Here is a 15,364-nt window from a genome sequence, read left to right as displayed (position 1 = left end):
GTTTCATTTTGTTTGACATTTCGTCGGGTATTATTACTTAAATACCTCTACCGTTGATTAATAAGAATCACTGGCAGGTGTGCTACAGGCGCATGCTAAGGACCGGTCACAGTCCTGGGACCCATACGCTTCCTGTGCTGCTGTATGTTCCAGTGGTCATAATGTTCACATCAAACGGTGGTTTACTTTCAGTTACAGAAAGACTGCCGCTCAGAATCTCTGCACCAATGATGTACATTTATTACAAAACAAATGTGAAACATGTGAAAATACAAGCAACTCATAAAAAAAACACACATTTCTTTGACCCCTTGACAAATTCCTCGATTGTCACAGAGGACATACTTTGACAAGTCACATTGTGAGCAAATGTTAACAGCTTTTAGTGTTCTGTTAACGATGCCCTGTAGTTCAAAGTGAAAATCCAGGTGCTGCACACTAATCTTGAGTAAAGGAGAGAGTCCTGTCCTGTACGGTATGTACAAAATATCCCATTTTACAAGCAAACGTTAAACCTGTAAGCTATACAAAATGAGTTGCGGGAGGACGCACATATAAAGACCTTGAAGGTTTACTTGAAGAAAACCTTTTGATTAGGCAAGTTATTACACGTTAAATGACCACGTGGCAAATTAAGTGTTCCACGAACTGCTCAAAAACAGCAAAGAAGTGTTTCAAGGTCCCCCTATCCTGCCAAAAGGGCCAGCTTGAGTTGTGTCACTTGTTCAGTCTTTGGCATGGTGCTGAAAGTGACAGCACCACTACATTTCCATGTCCTCCTCTCCTGAGCTGCGGGGCACAGGGAAACTGTACAGAGGCGACTCTGTGTCTGCAGGTGGACTCGAGGGGCTGAGGGGACTGTGAGGGGTGGGAGATGGACACGGAGTTGGGTGCTGCCGGCACGCCGTCTGTTGTTTGCGCTGCTTCTGTAATGAGCCCTTCAGCCTCCGACAGAAGGGATCTTCTGGAGGACGCCACAGCACCAGCTCCATGCCTGAGTGGCTCCTGAAAAAGTACGAGAGAGACAGAAGGGGAAAACTTCTATAAAGCTTCTTCGACAAGAAAAAAAAAAGAAAAAAGTGATGTTTTTTTTTTTGTTGCAGCTCAACTTTGTGATCATTTACATTTATCATTGTTCCCCAGAGTTTTTAAAAAGTCGAATGGGAGGCAGAGCCTTCAGTTATCAGGCCCCTCTCTTGTGGAACCAGCTGCCAGTAAATGTCCAGGAAGCAGACACCCTCTCTACCTTTAAGATTAGGCTTAAAACTTTCCTTTTTGATAAAGATTATAGTTAGGGATTCTTCCTGTTAAAAAGGAGTCGTTTCTCTCCACAGTCGCCTCAGACAGGCTCAGGACAGGAGATGGGACCGAAGAGAAGTTTCGGTGCAATCTGTTGGTTTCCTTAGCTATTACATTTTTTTATACAATTTTTTTTTTATAACATTTTTTTTTTTTTAAATTGGCTCTGTATGTATGAATTGGTCTAATTTTGAATTTAATCAACTGGATTTGATTGGATTATGATTACAATGAATTGAATTCCGATTTTCTTGAATTGGACTGTATTACTGAAATGAATTGAATTGATGCTTCATTTCAGAGTTGCTCATAACCTTGACTTGTTAATTCACGAATAAATTTTGAGATTAACACAATAAGGAGCACGTACACAGACTTGGTCACAGTGTGAGGGAGAATGTCACTGATGCCGCGCTGCAGACCCTCCTTCAAACTGTCAGAAATGACCAGCACCGGCCGTCTCTGAGCTGGCTCGACATCCAGATCTTCATCCTCATCGTCATCTTCAAGTGTTATTCTATGGTACATCAACATCACAACATCCATTCAAAATAATACGGGGCAAAGTGTGTCAAAGCCACCACATGTTGATGATAAAATCCAAAATGGAGTGCGCTCCAAAGCAATATTTCAAATGTGTAAGTGAATCCATAAGTAAACAGTACACACTCTGAACTGTGGTCTGCAGACATGACATATAACGCAGTCTACACACACTTATCAGTCACCACGCTCAGACCACGGACACGGAAGATGAGCAACTCTGCTGATCTTGTTATAATGCACTGATCTGTTGGGAAAACCTGCATCCTGACATCCACATGGCTGCTGAGAAGCTGATTTTCCCATCAGAATGTTGCCAAAACCTCATTGAAATCATTTTCAGTGACTGTAGATCTGTTAACGTGCTCTGCTTTAACAAGTTAATAATGTAAACCTTGGAGGGCGGCAAAATCCTCACGATGACATTGTTTTAATCATGTATACAGGTATAAACAAGTTAAATTTAAGACTTTTTAAGACCTTTTAATACCACTTCTAAATGAAATTTAAGACCAAACGTACAATGGAAATATCAAGTATTTCCAAGTAAACACACTGACAGTATGGTAAAATGACAAATGACGGTTGAGTTTAAGAACATCGACTAAATGTGTGTCATGCGAAAAGATCACAAAAATGTCATCACTGTCCTAAATTAAATTTATTACAATATTTTCAGAACATTTAAGTCCCATGAACAAATGCTTATAAAATCAAGTAAATATATATATTTTTTTTTTAAATACGGTGATACACGTGAATCACAAATCAGCCATTTAAGAACCTTCTTATTTATCCACTCTGAACATGTAAAGCAGTAAAAGTTAATTAAATGACCTTAAAAGTCATTTTAACTGCCCAACTGAAAAATAAGGTAGATTTAATAGAAAATCTGATCCGAACTTAAAAGATGCTGGTCTTTCATCCTCTGAAGCACATCAACATTATCGTTTCTAGATATTCAACCAAAAGGCCATACTTCTGTATATTCTAAAACAGGATTTCCCTGCCCAAATACAGTAGTACACCAGCTATTCTGAGCAATTTAGAGCAATTTTTTCTCTCATCATCCTAATCATCCTTCATAATTCAGCTCAATTCAGTTTTATTCATACAGTACCAAATCACAACAAATGTTGACTCAAGGCACACAGTCAATTGTATTTCAATTCACTGCAATCCAATTAAAATGCTTTCAAATATGATTCATTCAAATCCAAATTAAGGAAAAATATTCATTGCAATTTAAGAAAAGTTGCCAAGATCACAGCAAAACTTCTCCCCCATCCAATCCACCATCCTGAGCATGTACGAGAAAACGGGGAGGAAAACGGTTTAAAAATTAAATCAATTTTGTCGTGTTCTTTCCTTTTGTGCTTTGAAATTTTTACGCCTCACATCTCACTAAACCAACAACAGCTGACCACTTAGGCAGATATTACATGTTTGGGCTGATCACTCTAATGATGCCACATGTGTACCCCCTAAACACGAAATATCTATAAAGCCTGGGATGTTCTACCTAGCATTTTTTTCCTTTCTCGTTTGTCTTAACAGAAAACAAGAGGGTACAGGATGGCTAGTTGTAGGTCTAAGTAATTGTTGTAATTGTAATCTAAGTAATGATGTGAGCAGGCCATCCACCGTCTTCGTCATGTTCTTTGGATGTGACAAGCGATGTGTGTGTGTGTGTGTTGTTTCAGGTGTGCATCTACTGCACCAGACCTATCTGTCCTAAGAGACGCTTTATCTGACCCAGTTATTTTATCCCGCTACATCATCTTAAAGTGTTGGACATACATTCGCGTTGTATGAGCAGAGTGTAACGTACACACTAGGAACACAGATTATCTAGTGAACTACACAATATGAATACATAAAGTTTAAAAATGAAGCCAATTTATAACATAATCCAAAGTCTAATCTCACACGTAGTAAGACAGTGTCTGCATACCTGTCTTCGATCTCCTGCAGTTTCCTCTGAGCTGCCTCTATCTCCATGCAGGAGCTCTCAGTCTCAGGTTGGGACAAGGCAGAGGAGGGCTGTGGCACAGTAAAGCTTGGAGGTACCGAGAAGGGCTGTGGAGGAGCAAGGACTTCTTGTTGTGCTGACACAGCAGGACTGCTGTCTCCTTTAGGCCAGTCATGTCCAGTACTGGAGGTCTCTGAAATGTCCACTTCAGCCTCAGACATTAACCTCCTCTTTTTGGCACTGCATGCCCTGATGAAACATTAATGTAATCATTGCAACAATCCTGTGAGGATACACCAGGCAAAATCTAATGTCTTACTGTGAATCACTCACTCATCATCAACTCTCCTCTTGTGCTTTCTGTGGCATCTTGTCTCCCAACTGCTGAGGATAAAAAAATAGACAGATTTGGACAGAACTGCCTATTTATTTCTGATGAACGGAGTTCATTTACATCCTTAAAATCATCACCATCAATTACATACTTGTTGGACTTTGTTGCTCTCTGTAGGTGGTCAGATGTACTCTGAGGTCCGAAGTCAAATTCAGGCACGCTTATGGGGCCTGAAAATGAATACATGGCGGGCAGAAACCCCACTTCACCGCTCGAGGTGGCAGGGTGGTGCATGATGATCCAGTCGTTGTAAAGAGGTGTGCGGGCAGAGAACTATAACGGGGCTGATCTGGAAGATCAGATTGATACCAATCAGTTAAGCTGATAAAGGTATTTTGAGCTACAAATATGACGGACATCTTAGTGTACACGGTCCCTGCCTGCTGGTTGTTATCTATCAAGCCACGGCGTCATTGTTGCTTTTTGCCGTTAGCATAATAGTTTGGATAAAACTAGCTATATTATGTGGCAATGCACAATGACACCTTCATGCCTGCAGTGAACAATATCTTTGCACGAATCAAGCAAAAAAAAACCATCGAGCGTTAAAGACCGACCTGTGCAACTGCACTGCCCCTTGCTGTTTGTTGTTGAGTTAGATGTTTTGCTAGTACGCCTCGACACAAGTCAGTGTTTCCTTTTTAACTCACCCATTGGCACGTAAAAAGGGGTTCTGCAAACTCAAGCCTCACTAACCTAATGCAACAATACCGTCACCGTCGAGCAGAAATAGCACCCAGACTTTCTCTCTCTGTGGGGTGAACTACTAGAAAAGTAGGCTGGGTCAGAGCACAGCTGGCTAGCTATTGTCAAAAAACGGAGTCGCGCTAGAAGTCAGTAACGTTCGAGAAAGTGCCTACGCTACGTTCAATAATACGAGTGGATTGTGGGTAATGCAGTCAAACAAACGCTGTCTTAAAAATGATCGTTGATGTTCAAGCACTCGTTTATATTCAGAGTCTAAATTATCACCAAAAGATGAAGTGGGTGGATTGACATTAACTGTTGTTATTATCTTAAAGTGCCAGTTTTATGTCGCAGTTTAGTTTTGAATTTAGTTTTGACGCGCGAATTGAGTTTTGCAGAAAGGTAGCAACACGACCCGCCCTCTTGTGCCTCTGATTGGCTGTACTTTGACACGCTTACTCTAACTCTGACCAATCCCGATAAGGTCACGCCAAACTTTTTTTTAAACTTCCTGTTTATGTTCAGAGACTCAGCTGGTGTTTAAAGGCACCCCTCAGCTTCTCACCGTTTTGTCATCTCAAATGACCAGTCATGTGACTCTGGAATACTGCTATCTGTTGTCTCTGCTCGTTTCCTCACTCAGCTCTTATTCTTCCCGCTGGACACCGACGAGGTAATGAGCTGCCGTTGAAGGTGACATTTATATTGATGATCTTTTAATATTTACAGTTACCGCATTATCTACGCCTATAGTAAGCGATTATCTCAGATTTATTGTCTCGTTTCTGTGTACCTGTCCTCTTTGATCTGTCAAGTTTATATAAGTGTTGTTATTTTTAACATTTTAGGCACCTCGATGCTCATTTTGTTTACCAGTACATCCAGAATGCTGTCTTTGATCATAATTACTGGCCTGTTGGCTTTAGCCTCCAGCAGACCATATGGTAAGTACCTTTTAAAAAGACATATAAACTTAACCAATCAGCAAAACTAAAAATCAGTCTGAAAAAAAAGTCTGAAAGAATTGTGATGCAACTCAGTTGGTAAATATACTGACTCACCAATTTGGACTTTCACAGATTTTGCAATTACCTTTGGAGGGCTTGCATTTTATTTGCTCTGTGACAAAAAGTGTACAGCTGTCATAGAGTTAACACAAACTACAAGAACTAAGAGTTTCTCAGTCTTAAATGCTGAGGATGAAAATTTAACACAAACATGAAGATTGTGTAATTTAGTCAGAATGGGCTTTATCACAACTGCTGATGCAGCTTTTGACATCTTGCAATGCTTTGAATGTTCTTGTTGATGTCATCGACAGAGCTGAGAGTTAAATCTTGTCAAACTTTTCCTATTTCAGTCAAATGATCTTTATTTTTTATCTTTGATAACACTTTGAATCCAGGTACCGAAGCAATCAACCGTGAGCTGCTCCTGTCAATCAACAAAGATCTCCTTCGCTCTCTGGAAAGTCAGGAAGGGCTTCCCAATCCCAGTGTCCACTTGGCGCTACGCCTTTCTAATTACCACAATCTCGCCAAGGAGGGTGAACACCTCAATAGACTGAAAAATGATTTACACACTTACATTCAAAGGTATTGTTCTGCCTGCAAATAGGTGCATAGTTCTGTGATTATTTCTGTTTTCTTGTATAAATTGCAAATGTCCCATGAATGTATCTTGGTCCATGATGTCCTTGCTTCACCTTTATACTCTCGTGTCTCTCAGCTCACTCACGAACAGCCAGCCGGTGACTGGAGTTCTGGCGCTGTACGGTCTGGCTTTGAAGTCCTCCTGCTATGACCTCAACACCATCACCTTCACGGTCAACGACAAGAGTGAGACGCTGCTGACCCACCTGAAGAAGCAGATGGAACAAGAGAAAGAGCACATTGCCTGTAAGATTTCCTTTGACCTTTCAGTTGTCATAAAAACTTTGTAGAATCCTGCTTTCATTGTACTGCAGCATGAGTTCAGAGTTTACTACTGTCTATTTATTTTATTTTTTCCCAGGATGGAAGTCTAGTTTCAAACAACTTAGGCTGATTTGTTTTTGGGAAAAATAATAATAAATATATAAATAAATAAATTTAACAGGATAAAAATGTATGATTTATTTTGAAGTTTCCAAGAACACGGCAAGTATTAACTTATTCAAACTGGGATAAAAGTCCCGACGGCAAAGAAGAAGTTTAGATACCTCCAGTTTTCTCAAACATTACTGAAGTCCCGTTTTGATACATTTTGGTTATTTTTCCTTTTTCTCTGCTTCACGCAGTCAGCCACCGCCCTTTGACCAACTATTACCAGTACAGTCTGGGCGTGCTTGCTCTTTGCGTGAGCGGCATCAGGGTCAACAACCATGTCAGCCACAAGCTCATTAAAGCAGTAGAACATGAGCACTTCCAACATGGAGACGCCGAGAGTGTCGGTGAGTAAAACCTGCCTCGAAATGTTGAACAAGTGGTGTACACAAAACACACGGGACAGGGTGCATTTCCGTTATGATCAATAAATATAAACTGTCAATAAACATTCTTACAGATGTATTATTTATATATAATTACTTAAAAATATTGCTAGCCAACTCTGTATAGTCGACCTCAGCTTCTGTTCTGCAACCACCTTTTTCTTATTGATCCTTTTTCAAAAGCTTCCCAATATGCTGTGACTATTATAGTGCTATGGGGGTGCTATCAATATCTTAGTCGCTAGCTTAATGGTGGTTGTATCAGACTATTACATTATTTCTACTTCTCTCCCTAGACACCTACGCCATGGCTGGAATGGCATTGCAGTGCGTGAAGGACTCCGGTTCATATGTGAACAGCGCAGCTGAACTTGACACAGCTCTCAGCAAGATCAAGCAGAAACTTCTGGCTTCTCGTAGGATCGATGGTCACATTGGCAATGAGTTTAGCACAGGTCTTGCAGTTCAGGTAAGGAGTTATTTGCCTCCACCCCCAACTTGTGTCTATATCCACATAAAAAACAAAGTTTTTGTAGCTTGAACCACGTATTTGATATTGTGAAGGCCTTAGTAGCAATGGGCAGTGAGGTTGCAGAGTATGCCGCCTCCATGGAGGCCATGAGGACAGCTTTCAGAAGCAACATCTACCGCAACCCCATGGCCAATTCTCAGATGCTGCCCGCTCTCCACATGAAATCCTACTTGTCGGTTAAAAGCAAGGAGTGCCTCAACGAGGATGGTATGTGCAGCAGGATTTCTGTTCTCTTTGGTGTCTGGGATTTACGTTTGTCCTGTATTGTCACTGCTTTGTTTACTCTCCTGCAGACACTCTGGTGCTGGAGCCAACTGATCCTGTGGTGGTTTTACCAAGGGAGACCAAAGTGAAAGTGATGGTGGAAGTGGTGACGTCCAGCGGAGCAACAGTACTTTACTCTGTGGACGTGCCAAAGGGCAGCTCCCTGTTGGAAGCCCTCGAACTGCTCAAGGAGAAAAATGTTGGCTTCACGTGAGTTCATCTAATGAGCACAATGTATTTCAGCGTCCACTTGATCAGCTGCAGTGAGTAACCTTGGATGCTGTTTGGCAGGTTTGAGAAGGAGTCCAGCCTTTGGGGACCTTTCTTAAGTGCAGTGAATGGAGAGCAGGCCAGACAGAGCGACCGCAGATACTGGCACCTCGCCTCCGATGACACTGCCCTCACTCAGGGTGAGCTGTGCACATTTATTGCAGTGTAACTAATAAAACGTGCTTTAATTTCCTTTTGGTTGACACAACAAAATGGTTTGCTTCCACAGGTGTCAATGATTTCAAGATTGAGGGGGCCCAAAAGATTACCATAAAAAACACGATCTACTGATGATGCAAAAGTGATTGATGTGACTTCCGAGGACTTCAATCTTAAGTTGTTTTTTTTCTAACCTTTGTTGTTTTAACCAGTGATTGTGCTCAAATTGTCTGTTGCAATCATCTATTACGGGCTTCCCTGTGTGGGTATGAGGCTTTAATAAAAGTGTAATTTAGAACTATATAAACCCACTGATTTCTGAATATTCTTACTCTGATGTACTTTATGTAAATTATTCCATGTTTTTTAGGATGGATTCTTTTTTTTTTTTTTAGATCATTGTGAAATTTTTATTAAAATTTGTCAGAAATCTTTGTCATGGTCTTTTAACAATTTTCTCTAAAGTTGTGTTGACTTTTTAAAGTAAGAATTTAAATGGGTTTGTAGTTTTTGTTACAGACCAAATGTAAGTGACAGCTGACATAATGATTGGATTAGATTTCCAAGATGGCTATTCAAAACAATGTCAACTGAGTTCAGTTAGACTTTCTCTCATGTTTGTAAAGCACCTTTGTTGTGGAATATGACTGATAAATGATACTCTTATGAAACAATAACACGAGATTGCGAGAGATAGTTTTTTATTATACTGTCATTTTATTAGTGAAACACTGAGTGTCTTCCTAAGCTAAAGAGTTGAGGGGAAAATAGAGACGTTTTCATGACATTTTGTGCAGTAGTCCCACATTTCCACTTTTGTCCAAGCAGCTGAGGCCTTTAGCATTTTTTTCTTCGGTTGTTTTAAATTTGTTTTATGCAATTATTTAGTTTTGAAGGTTGGATGAAGGTAGTTGAAAATTGGACCACTTTTTTCATCTTATCTCATCCCCATACAACATCAAGGTGAATTTATTTGAAAAAACATTAAAAAGTACTTTTTATTAATCAAAGATAAGGTTAGTCTGTGTGGCATATCAACGTAATACAGGCCTACAATTAAAAAAAAAGAAGAAGAAGATGTGAAAGATTTGAACCCCCCGGCCTGGGTGACCTTTAATTTATGTGGCTAACCAGTGGGCGGAGCCAACTACTTCCGGCTGTCCAAGCAAACTCTCAATTCTCTAATTGTGCTGCATTTATACTCACACATACACATGTATTCATATATTTACACTAAGTCACTTTAAACTAAGTTTATAAGCTCACACAAGTGTCGTCTGCCACTCTGTTTTTTAAACTGACTTGTAAAAATGTAATACATGGCTTTTATTACGAAAATGCAGGACGTGAACCGGAAGTGCTTCCTGTTGCTAAAGCTACGGTTATTGCGTCTGTTGAGTGTGCTTGTTGCATTATTTGACCTGTATTCGTGCTTTCAATCAGCCTGTATACACAACACGACAATGTTGGCGTCGTATAATAAATTAAACCAATATAAAGAATTTGTGTAAATATAGAAAATGCTGCATTTTAGTCTCGAAACGATCATTCACACGTAACCTCATGAAGTGGGTGAGCTAGCTTACACGAACTCAACTCGTTGTGATGTGTAATGTCGTAACAGCTCAATAACACTGGAGAGCAGCGAGTGACAAGTGGATAAATCCAATGCAACTTTTGTGATTGCTCATTAAAGACTTTCATAATGCCTGCGCTCCATCCACTCGCTCTGTTCAGCTGTTTTTCTGCGTCACTGAAACAACGAACAGGTCTTACACAAATCAGGAGGTTTACGTGCACACAGAGGGGGACATCTTACAGCTTCACGCGACCTGGAAACACCGTCACTCCACAGACAACAACCTTCCTCATAGCTATGCCAAAAGAGGGGGGAAATCCTGCTTTTTCTTGCACACGGTGCCTGTCAAGTTCAGCCACGAATGCACCATCTCCAGTGAAGAGGGTTTCTATCGAGGGAAACATCGGTAAGATCAGTTATCATATTTCACATGTGGAAGAAACTCGTGCTGATCTGTGAGTGTTTGCCGTGATCATCTGTACTATTTGCTGTGTATTACAGCTGTTGGAAAATCTACCTTTGCAAAACTCCTGCAGTCTGCCAGTCCAAACTGGGAAGTGGCAGCAGAGCCTGTCAGTAAGTGGCAGAACATTGAGAGTGGTACCTCAAAGGTGAACCCAGTCTTCAGCTGTTCGTAACAAAATCATGTGTTTTGCTGAGCAAGATGTTATATTAAAAGATAAGGTAGTAACCTCCCTGCTCATGTTCCTGACAGAATCCAGATGTACCCCCCCAGTCCACTGCCAGCAACCTGCTGCAGATGATGTACCAGGACCCTCAGCGCTGGTCGTACACGTTCCAGACATATTCCTGTATGAGCCGCCTCAGAACACAGCTGCAGCCTCCTCCAGCTCGCCTGCTCAACTCTGAGGGAGCATCTGTCCAGGTGTACGAGCGCTCAGTCTACAGTGACCGGTGAGTGACTTTAGGCTGACGTGGGATCATGTTAAGGCGAGTTCACTTTAGTTCTGCATGCTTTAAGCCATTATTCATGCTTTTTATGTCTATTTCACCAAAATCAGCAGCCATAGACTTAATCCACTATCCACAAATTTAGTCTATGACTGAAATAATTTTCTTATTATTTGTTCTTCTTGTATTAAGTAGTGTAGTAGATCAAATTAATGTGAAACATACTGATTGAACTTCAGTTTGCTTCCACTAAACTTAACTTGAATCTGTTTCTTCCAGATACATCTTTGCTTTGAACATGTTTGAGCTGGGCTGCATCAACGCTACAGAGTGGGCGGTCTACCAGGACTGGCATTCCCTTCTGGTGGAGCAGTTTGGACACCAGGTGGAGCTGGAGGGCATCATTTACCTCAGAGCCTCACCCGAGGTGGGACCCTAAAATACGTTGTGCATCTCCCAGTACAATTCTCAACCCACTGCAGGTGTGTCACTAACAATTTTGCGTGCCTCTCAGAAGTGTATGGAGCGTCTGAAGCGTCGGGGGCGGTCAGAAGAGAGGGAAGTGCAACTGGACTATCTGGACAAGCTGCATGTTCAGCATGAGAGGTGGCTGGTGGAGAAAAGCACTGAGTGAGTGAGAATAAGTTCACACGCCTGCATTTTTCGTCCTCTTTACACATAAGGCTTGATGCACTGTTAGAGGAAATTACATTAAATGCTGGCATGTTTATGATTTGTTCAAATGAATCATATGAACTGAAATTTGTGGCACTCCTCTCAGATTTGTCCATCATCATTGGAAATAGCTTCCCTTGCAGCTGTCTGCTGCTGGCTGTGAACAGATGACGGTCAGCAGTGTGTGGTCTTCTAGGTTTTTAATCTCATAGCAAATCTGATACAATTTGGCCCCTCTCTCTTCCCAGGATACATTTTGAGAAGTTGAAAAACATACCTGTCTTACAACTTGATGCCAGTGTGGAGTTCCTGACGGATCCAGAGGTGCGGGAGCAGTTTGTTACACAGGTATGTCCGTCTGACTCAGAGGCTTGTTGAGTTCATGGCTGCTATTACCATAGCGAGCCACATGGGGGCCCTGTTCTAATGTCTGTGATCTGATACACTGGCACATGTTTGCAATGCAATGCGGTGTTCTTTGTTCTGGTTCACTGTGATCCTAAAGTACCTTTTCACACACAGGTGAAGAGCTTCTTTAATGCTCTATGAGATGATGGTCATCAGCAGCCATCAACGGCAGGAAAACAAGGACATTTAAATACGTCTGAGCCTCTCAAAGAAAGTGAAGCAAATGTATAAGAAATAGACGTATTTTTTTTCAGAAGCTACAATCTACAGGACCATGTTACAGGAGTTAAGTTTAGTTTAGCTTTTTATTTTTCAACACTGTTATTCTGTTAAGTTACTAATTTTTTAAAGATTTGCAGAACTATTTATATATCTGAGTGACTTGAGTGCAGATGAGTCAGGTGGTTTAAACCTTCTGTAAGCTAAATATGTACTATGAAGAACTGAAAATGAGGTTTGCTGACAGTTTTGTGTGTTTTCTGTATCAACAAGGCATCTTGTTGGTCAATAAAAAATCTGTTTTTAAAATTTCCCGATGGCTTGTCCATTTATTGTGATCACTTTACAGCACCTGTAACACAGTGGTTGTATTTGTGTTTGGAAATAAAAAGGTGCCAATGGCTGTGAAAGTATTAAAGTGTTAATTATTTTAATGGATTTTTACATTTCAAAAGGATTGAATATTAAAGGGGAGTTAGTTTGACAGGACAATGACCTTGGCTAAAAATTCTCTAGTTTCTGGCCCTCTGATGTGCTCTGATGATCAGAGGGACTGTTAAGATGTCTGGTGTGGTCAGGGGTCATCAAAGGGCAGCTGTTCACTATAAAAGGCCTGTCTGGAGCTGGGTCTCCACACAACATCATTTCAGCCTGAGAGCAGCTGGAGGAAGGCAGGACGGAGATCTTTGTGAGTGTTAGTTAAAATGGAAGCCAGAGTCCTCTCCGCTGTTCTCTGTACACTGTCCCTCTGTTCTTTTGGAGCCGTTTTCTCTGCTCGGACCCGCAGATATCACGCACACCGGGAGAGCAGTTTGGCACACAGAAATCTGTCAACTAATCATCGCAGTAGATACCCTCAGTACATGATGCAGCTGTACCGCTCATTCAAGACCTCCGATTCCTTGTCTTCGCTAGCTGTCAGCACCATTACAACACAGAGTGATGACCCATCAGTGCACAACTTTGATTCCGTCCTAAGTCTGATGGCAAAAGGTGAGTAAACATTTATATTATGCTTTTTACATGCGGCGCTGCTATGTACGGACTGTCCCGCTTTGTCTTCTGTCCTCCGGCAGCTCTTGGGTTGGAGCATTATCTGTGTTATCAGACCCACTCTTTTTACAACCCAGCAAGTGTCAAAATGCTTATTCAACTTTAAAGGTTTGCTCTGTTTTATGTGGGGTGGTTGTATATTGGCCGTGAGACGGCCTTGCACAGGGGGGTCCAATACACATCCTGTCCTGTTCACCCTCTCACTCCAGTGTTTTGACATTTGTCCAGTGGTCTGGTTTTCCCACATTCGTGTAGACTGCCGTGTCAGGCTTTGACTTCTCACTCTCATGTCTCATTTTTAGGTTGCCATCAAGTGGGGGACCGATGGATGGTCACATTTGACTTGTCATCCATCTCTACTAGTGAGCTTGTCCAGCTGGCAGAACTTCAGATCAGACTACCTGCTTTCTCTGCCTCAAAGCATGCCGTAGTGGATTTATATCACTCCCAGAAGCAGAGCTGTGACCTAGGCAGCACGTTGTGCCAGAAGGAGGATGTTTTCTTGGGGAGTTTTGGCACCACAGCGAGCAACACAAAGTCCTCCTGGAAGGTATTCAATGTGTCTGCTCTTTTGCAATACTGGCTGTATCAGGGAAATGAAGTGATGAACCACGAGGCCTCAGGAGAGCTTCAGACAGACCAGGGAAGCGGAGCTGGGGATGAACGGCAGACAAGTGACAAGTCCCTTTTAAACCATTTTGAAACAAAGCAAAGAAAGATACACCATCCAACCACAAACCGCGTCATGATGGTCATCTTCTCCAAACATTACCTGACCCAGGAAGACCATGCAGCATACAGTCTCATGCATACTGTGGAGAACTCCAAGTATGTGACAATGGACAGAGTCAGCAGTGACAGTCAAAGTCGCCGCCACAAAAGGAACCGAATGGAGAGGATGCGAGTTACTGATGGAGTTCTACCTACTGTGCCACCAGTAGTGGAACCATTCCAAAGGCCGCTATGTCGAAGGGTAGACATGTGGGTGGACTTTGACCACATCGGCTGGGATGAGTGGATCGTGCATCCAAAGCGCTACAACGCCTATCGCTGTGAGGGAGAGTGCCCTATACCACTGGATGACTCCTTCCTTCCAACCAACCATGCATACATGCAGGTAAGATGACAGATTGAGTTATTGCCTTTATTTGCTCCGGCATCTTTAATAATATTCAAAGTTTTGTACAGTTCCTGATCCATTCATGTGAATCCTTCTTATTCCCTTCAGAGCCTTTTGCGACACCACCATCCGGACAGGGTGTCTTGCCCCTCCTGCGTGCCAGTGCGCCTCAGCCCACTGTCCATGTTGTACTACGAGAACGATGACTTGACCCTGCGGCATCATGAGGAAATGATCGTTGAGGAGTGTGGCTGCCACTGAAGCCCCCATTCCCCTTTGTGTTGTCACTGTCTGTATGTAAATCTAAATAATAAAATATCATAATAAGGGTTTAATAGTCATGGCCTTCTACTGAAAAGCAAATTTTAAGGGGAACTGAATATAACACTTTATCATCCACACTGGGTGATGTACTCCATGTCTGTTGCAATTATTCAAATGTTATGTTTTACCTATTTATACAATACAATGTATATTTTTGTATATAAATGATGAAAAATATATTAAAATGTTTTATTTTGACCTAAGTTTTGTGTTTTATGTTTTTTTTCTATTATTATTTCCTATTATTTTTATTATTTTGTTTCGTTAATAAACAGCTCTTGAGCCGAGACATTGGTTTTTCTGAATTTCATTGGTCTTCTGATAAAATTTGAGAAGCTTAAAAACAAATATTTACAGAGAGGCATCTGACAGAATGATGATTCGGGGTATAAAAATCAAGTGCTTTGAATAAACAAGCATTTAAGTTTCAGCCTAAACCAAAAGGTGTTCATTTGCTCAAACTTCACGGCCACCAACACTGTTG

At 41.4% G+C, this 15,364-nt stretch overlaps 4 protein-coding genes across 9 annotated transcripts; 3 read left to right on the top strand and 1 right to left on the bottom strand.

Annotated features, from left to right (window-relative positions):
* Window positions 1-216: 216 nt before the first annotated feature.
* On the bottom strand, window positions 217-5,028 carry ccdc117 (coiled-coil domain containing 117). Of its 5 annotated transcripts, none has more exons than XM_075467952.1 (6): window positions 4,766-5,028; window positions 4,300-4,497; window positions 4,148-4,198; window positions 3,797-4,063; window positions 1,670-1,816; window positions 217-1,005 (listed from the first exon to the last, which is right to left on the bottom strand). In XM_075467952.1, the coding sequence occupies exons 2-6, from the start codon at window positions 4,440-4,442 to the stop codon at window positions 762-764; spliced, it is 852 nt and encodes a 283-aa protein (XP_075324067.1). In that variant the 5' UTR covers window positions 4,443-4,497; window positions 4,766-5,028; the 3' UTR covers window positions 217-761. The 5 variants fall into 5 exon arrangements, with proteins under 5 accessions (XP_075324067.1, XP_075324068.1, XP_075324066.1 ...); XM_075467953.1 differs by having other exon boundaries at window positions 4,859-5,028; XM_075467951.1 differs by having other exon boundaries at window positions 4,300-5,028.
* Window positions 5,029-5,416: 388 nt separating this feature from the next.
* Window positions 5,417-9,267, top strand: tcn2 (transcobalamin II). Of its 2 annotated transcripts, none has more exons than XM_075469047.1 (10): window positions 5,417-5,568; window positions 5,744-5,839; window positions 6,301-6,490; window positions 6,624-6,793; window positions 7,174-7,326; window positions 7,662-7,834; window positions 7,930-8,104; window positions 8,191-8,371; window positions 8,453-8,571; window positions 8,661-9,267. In XM_075469047.1, the coding sequence occupies exons 2-10, from the start codon at window positions 5,752-5,754 to the stop codon at window positions 8,720-8,722; spliced, it is 1,311 nt and encodes a 436-aa protein (XP_075325162.1). In that variant the 5' UTR covers window positions 5,417-5,568; window positions 5,744-5,751; the 3' UTR covers window positions 8,723-9,267. The 2 variants fall into 2 exon arrangements, with proteins under 2 accessions (XP_075325162.1, XP_075325160.1); XM_075469045.1 differs by having other exon boundaries at window positions 5,417-5,588.
* A 688-nt stretch (window positions 9,268-9,955) lies between these two features.
* Window positions 9,956-12,695, top strand: dguok (deoxyguanosine kinase). The gene is made up of 7 exons (XM_075469044.1): window positions 9,956-10,575; window positions 10,671-10,780; window positions 10,885-11,084; window positions 11,361-11,508; window positions 11,596-11,711; window positions 12,005-12,104; window positions 12,279-12,695. The coding sequence occupies exons 1-7, from the start codon at window positions 10,296-10,298 to the stop codon at window positions 12,303-12,305; spliced, it is 981 nt and encodes a 326-aa protein (XP_075325159.1). The 5' UTR covers window positions 9,956-10,295; the 3' UTR covers window positions 12,306-12,695.
* A 392-nt stretch (window positions 12,696-13,087) lies between these two features.
* Window positions 13,088-14,970, top strand: spaw (southpaw). The gene is made up of 3 exons (XM_075468867.1): window positions 13,088-13,376; window positions 13,739-14,553; window positions 14,665-14,970. Exons 1-3 carry the CDS (start codon window positions 13,088-13,090, stop codon window positions 14,815-14,817), a joined length of 1,257 nt encoding a protein of 418 aa, XP_075324982.1. The 3' UTR covers window positions 14,818-14,970.
* The last annotated feature ends 394 nt before the right edge of the window (window positions 14,971-15,364 follow it).

This window comes from Odontesthes bonariensis, chromosome 6, assembly GCF_027942865.1.
Source record: "Odontesthes bonariensis isolate fOdoBon6 chromosome 6, fOdoBon6.hap1, whole genome shotgun sequence".
Classification (NCBI taxonomy): Eukaryota; Metazoa; Chordata; class Actinopteri; order Atheriniformes; family Atherinopsidae; genus Odontesthes; species Odontesthes bonariensis.
The sequence above is the reverse complement of the archived record's forward strand: the minus strand, read 5'-3'. Positions and strand labels throughout refer to the sequence as shown.

Coding starts and splice junctions, on each gene's coding strand:
- ccdc117 (XM_075467951.1), bottom strand. CDS start 4,442: ATGCACCACCCTGCCACCTCGAGCGGTGAAGTGGGGTTTCTGCCCGCC. Junction 4,199..4,299: donor AGAGCAACAAAGTCCAACAA/GTATGTAATTGA, acceptor TTTTATCCTCAG/CAGTTGGGAGACAAGATGCC. Junction 4,064..4,147: donor AAGAGGAGAGTTGATGATGA/GTGAGTGATTCA, acceptor ATGTTTCATCAG/GGCATGCAGTGCCAAAAAGA.
- tcn2 (XM_075469047.1), top strand. CDS start 5,752: ATGCTCATTTTGTTTACCAGTACATCCAGAATGCTGTCTTTGATCATA. Junction 6,491..6,623: donor TTACACACTTACATTCAAAG/GTATTGTTCTGC, acceptor CGTGTCTCTCAG/CTCACTCACGAACAGCCAGC. Junction 7,835..7,929: donor GCACAGGTCTTGCAGTTCAG/GTAAGGAGTTAT, acceptor GATATTGTGAAG/GCCTTAGTAGCAATGGGCAG.
- dguok (XM_075469044.1), top strand. CDS start 10,296: ATGCCTGCGCTCCATCCACTCGCTCTGTTCAGCTGTTTTTCTGCGTCA. Junction 11,509..11,595: donor ACCTCAGAGCCTCACCCGAG/GTGGGACCCTAA, acceptor CGTGCCTCTCAG/AAGTGTATGGAGCGTCTGAA. Junction 12,105..12,278: donor GGGAGCAGTTTGTTACACAG/GTATGTCCGTCT, acceptor TTTCACACACAG/GTGAAGAGCTTCTTTAATGC.
- spaw (XM_075468867.1), top strand. CDS start 13,088: ATGGAAGCCAGAGTCCTCTCCGCTGTTCTCTGTACACTGTCCCTCTGT. Junction 13,377..13,738: donor CCTAAGTCTGATGGCAAAAG/GTGAGTAAACAT, acceptor TCTCATTTTTAG/GTTGCCATCAAGTGGGGGAC. Junction 14,554..14,664: donor CCAACCATGCATACATGCAG/GTAAGATGACAG, acceptor TATTCCCTTCAG/AGCCTTTTGCGACACCACCA.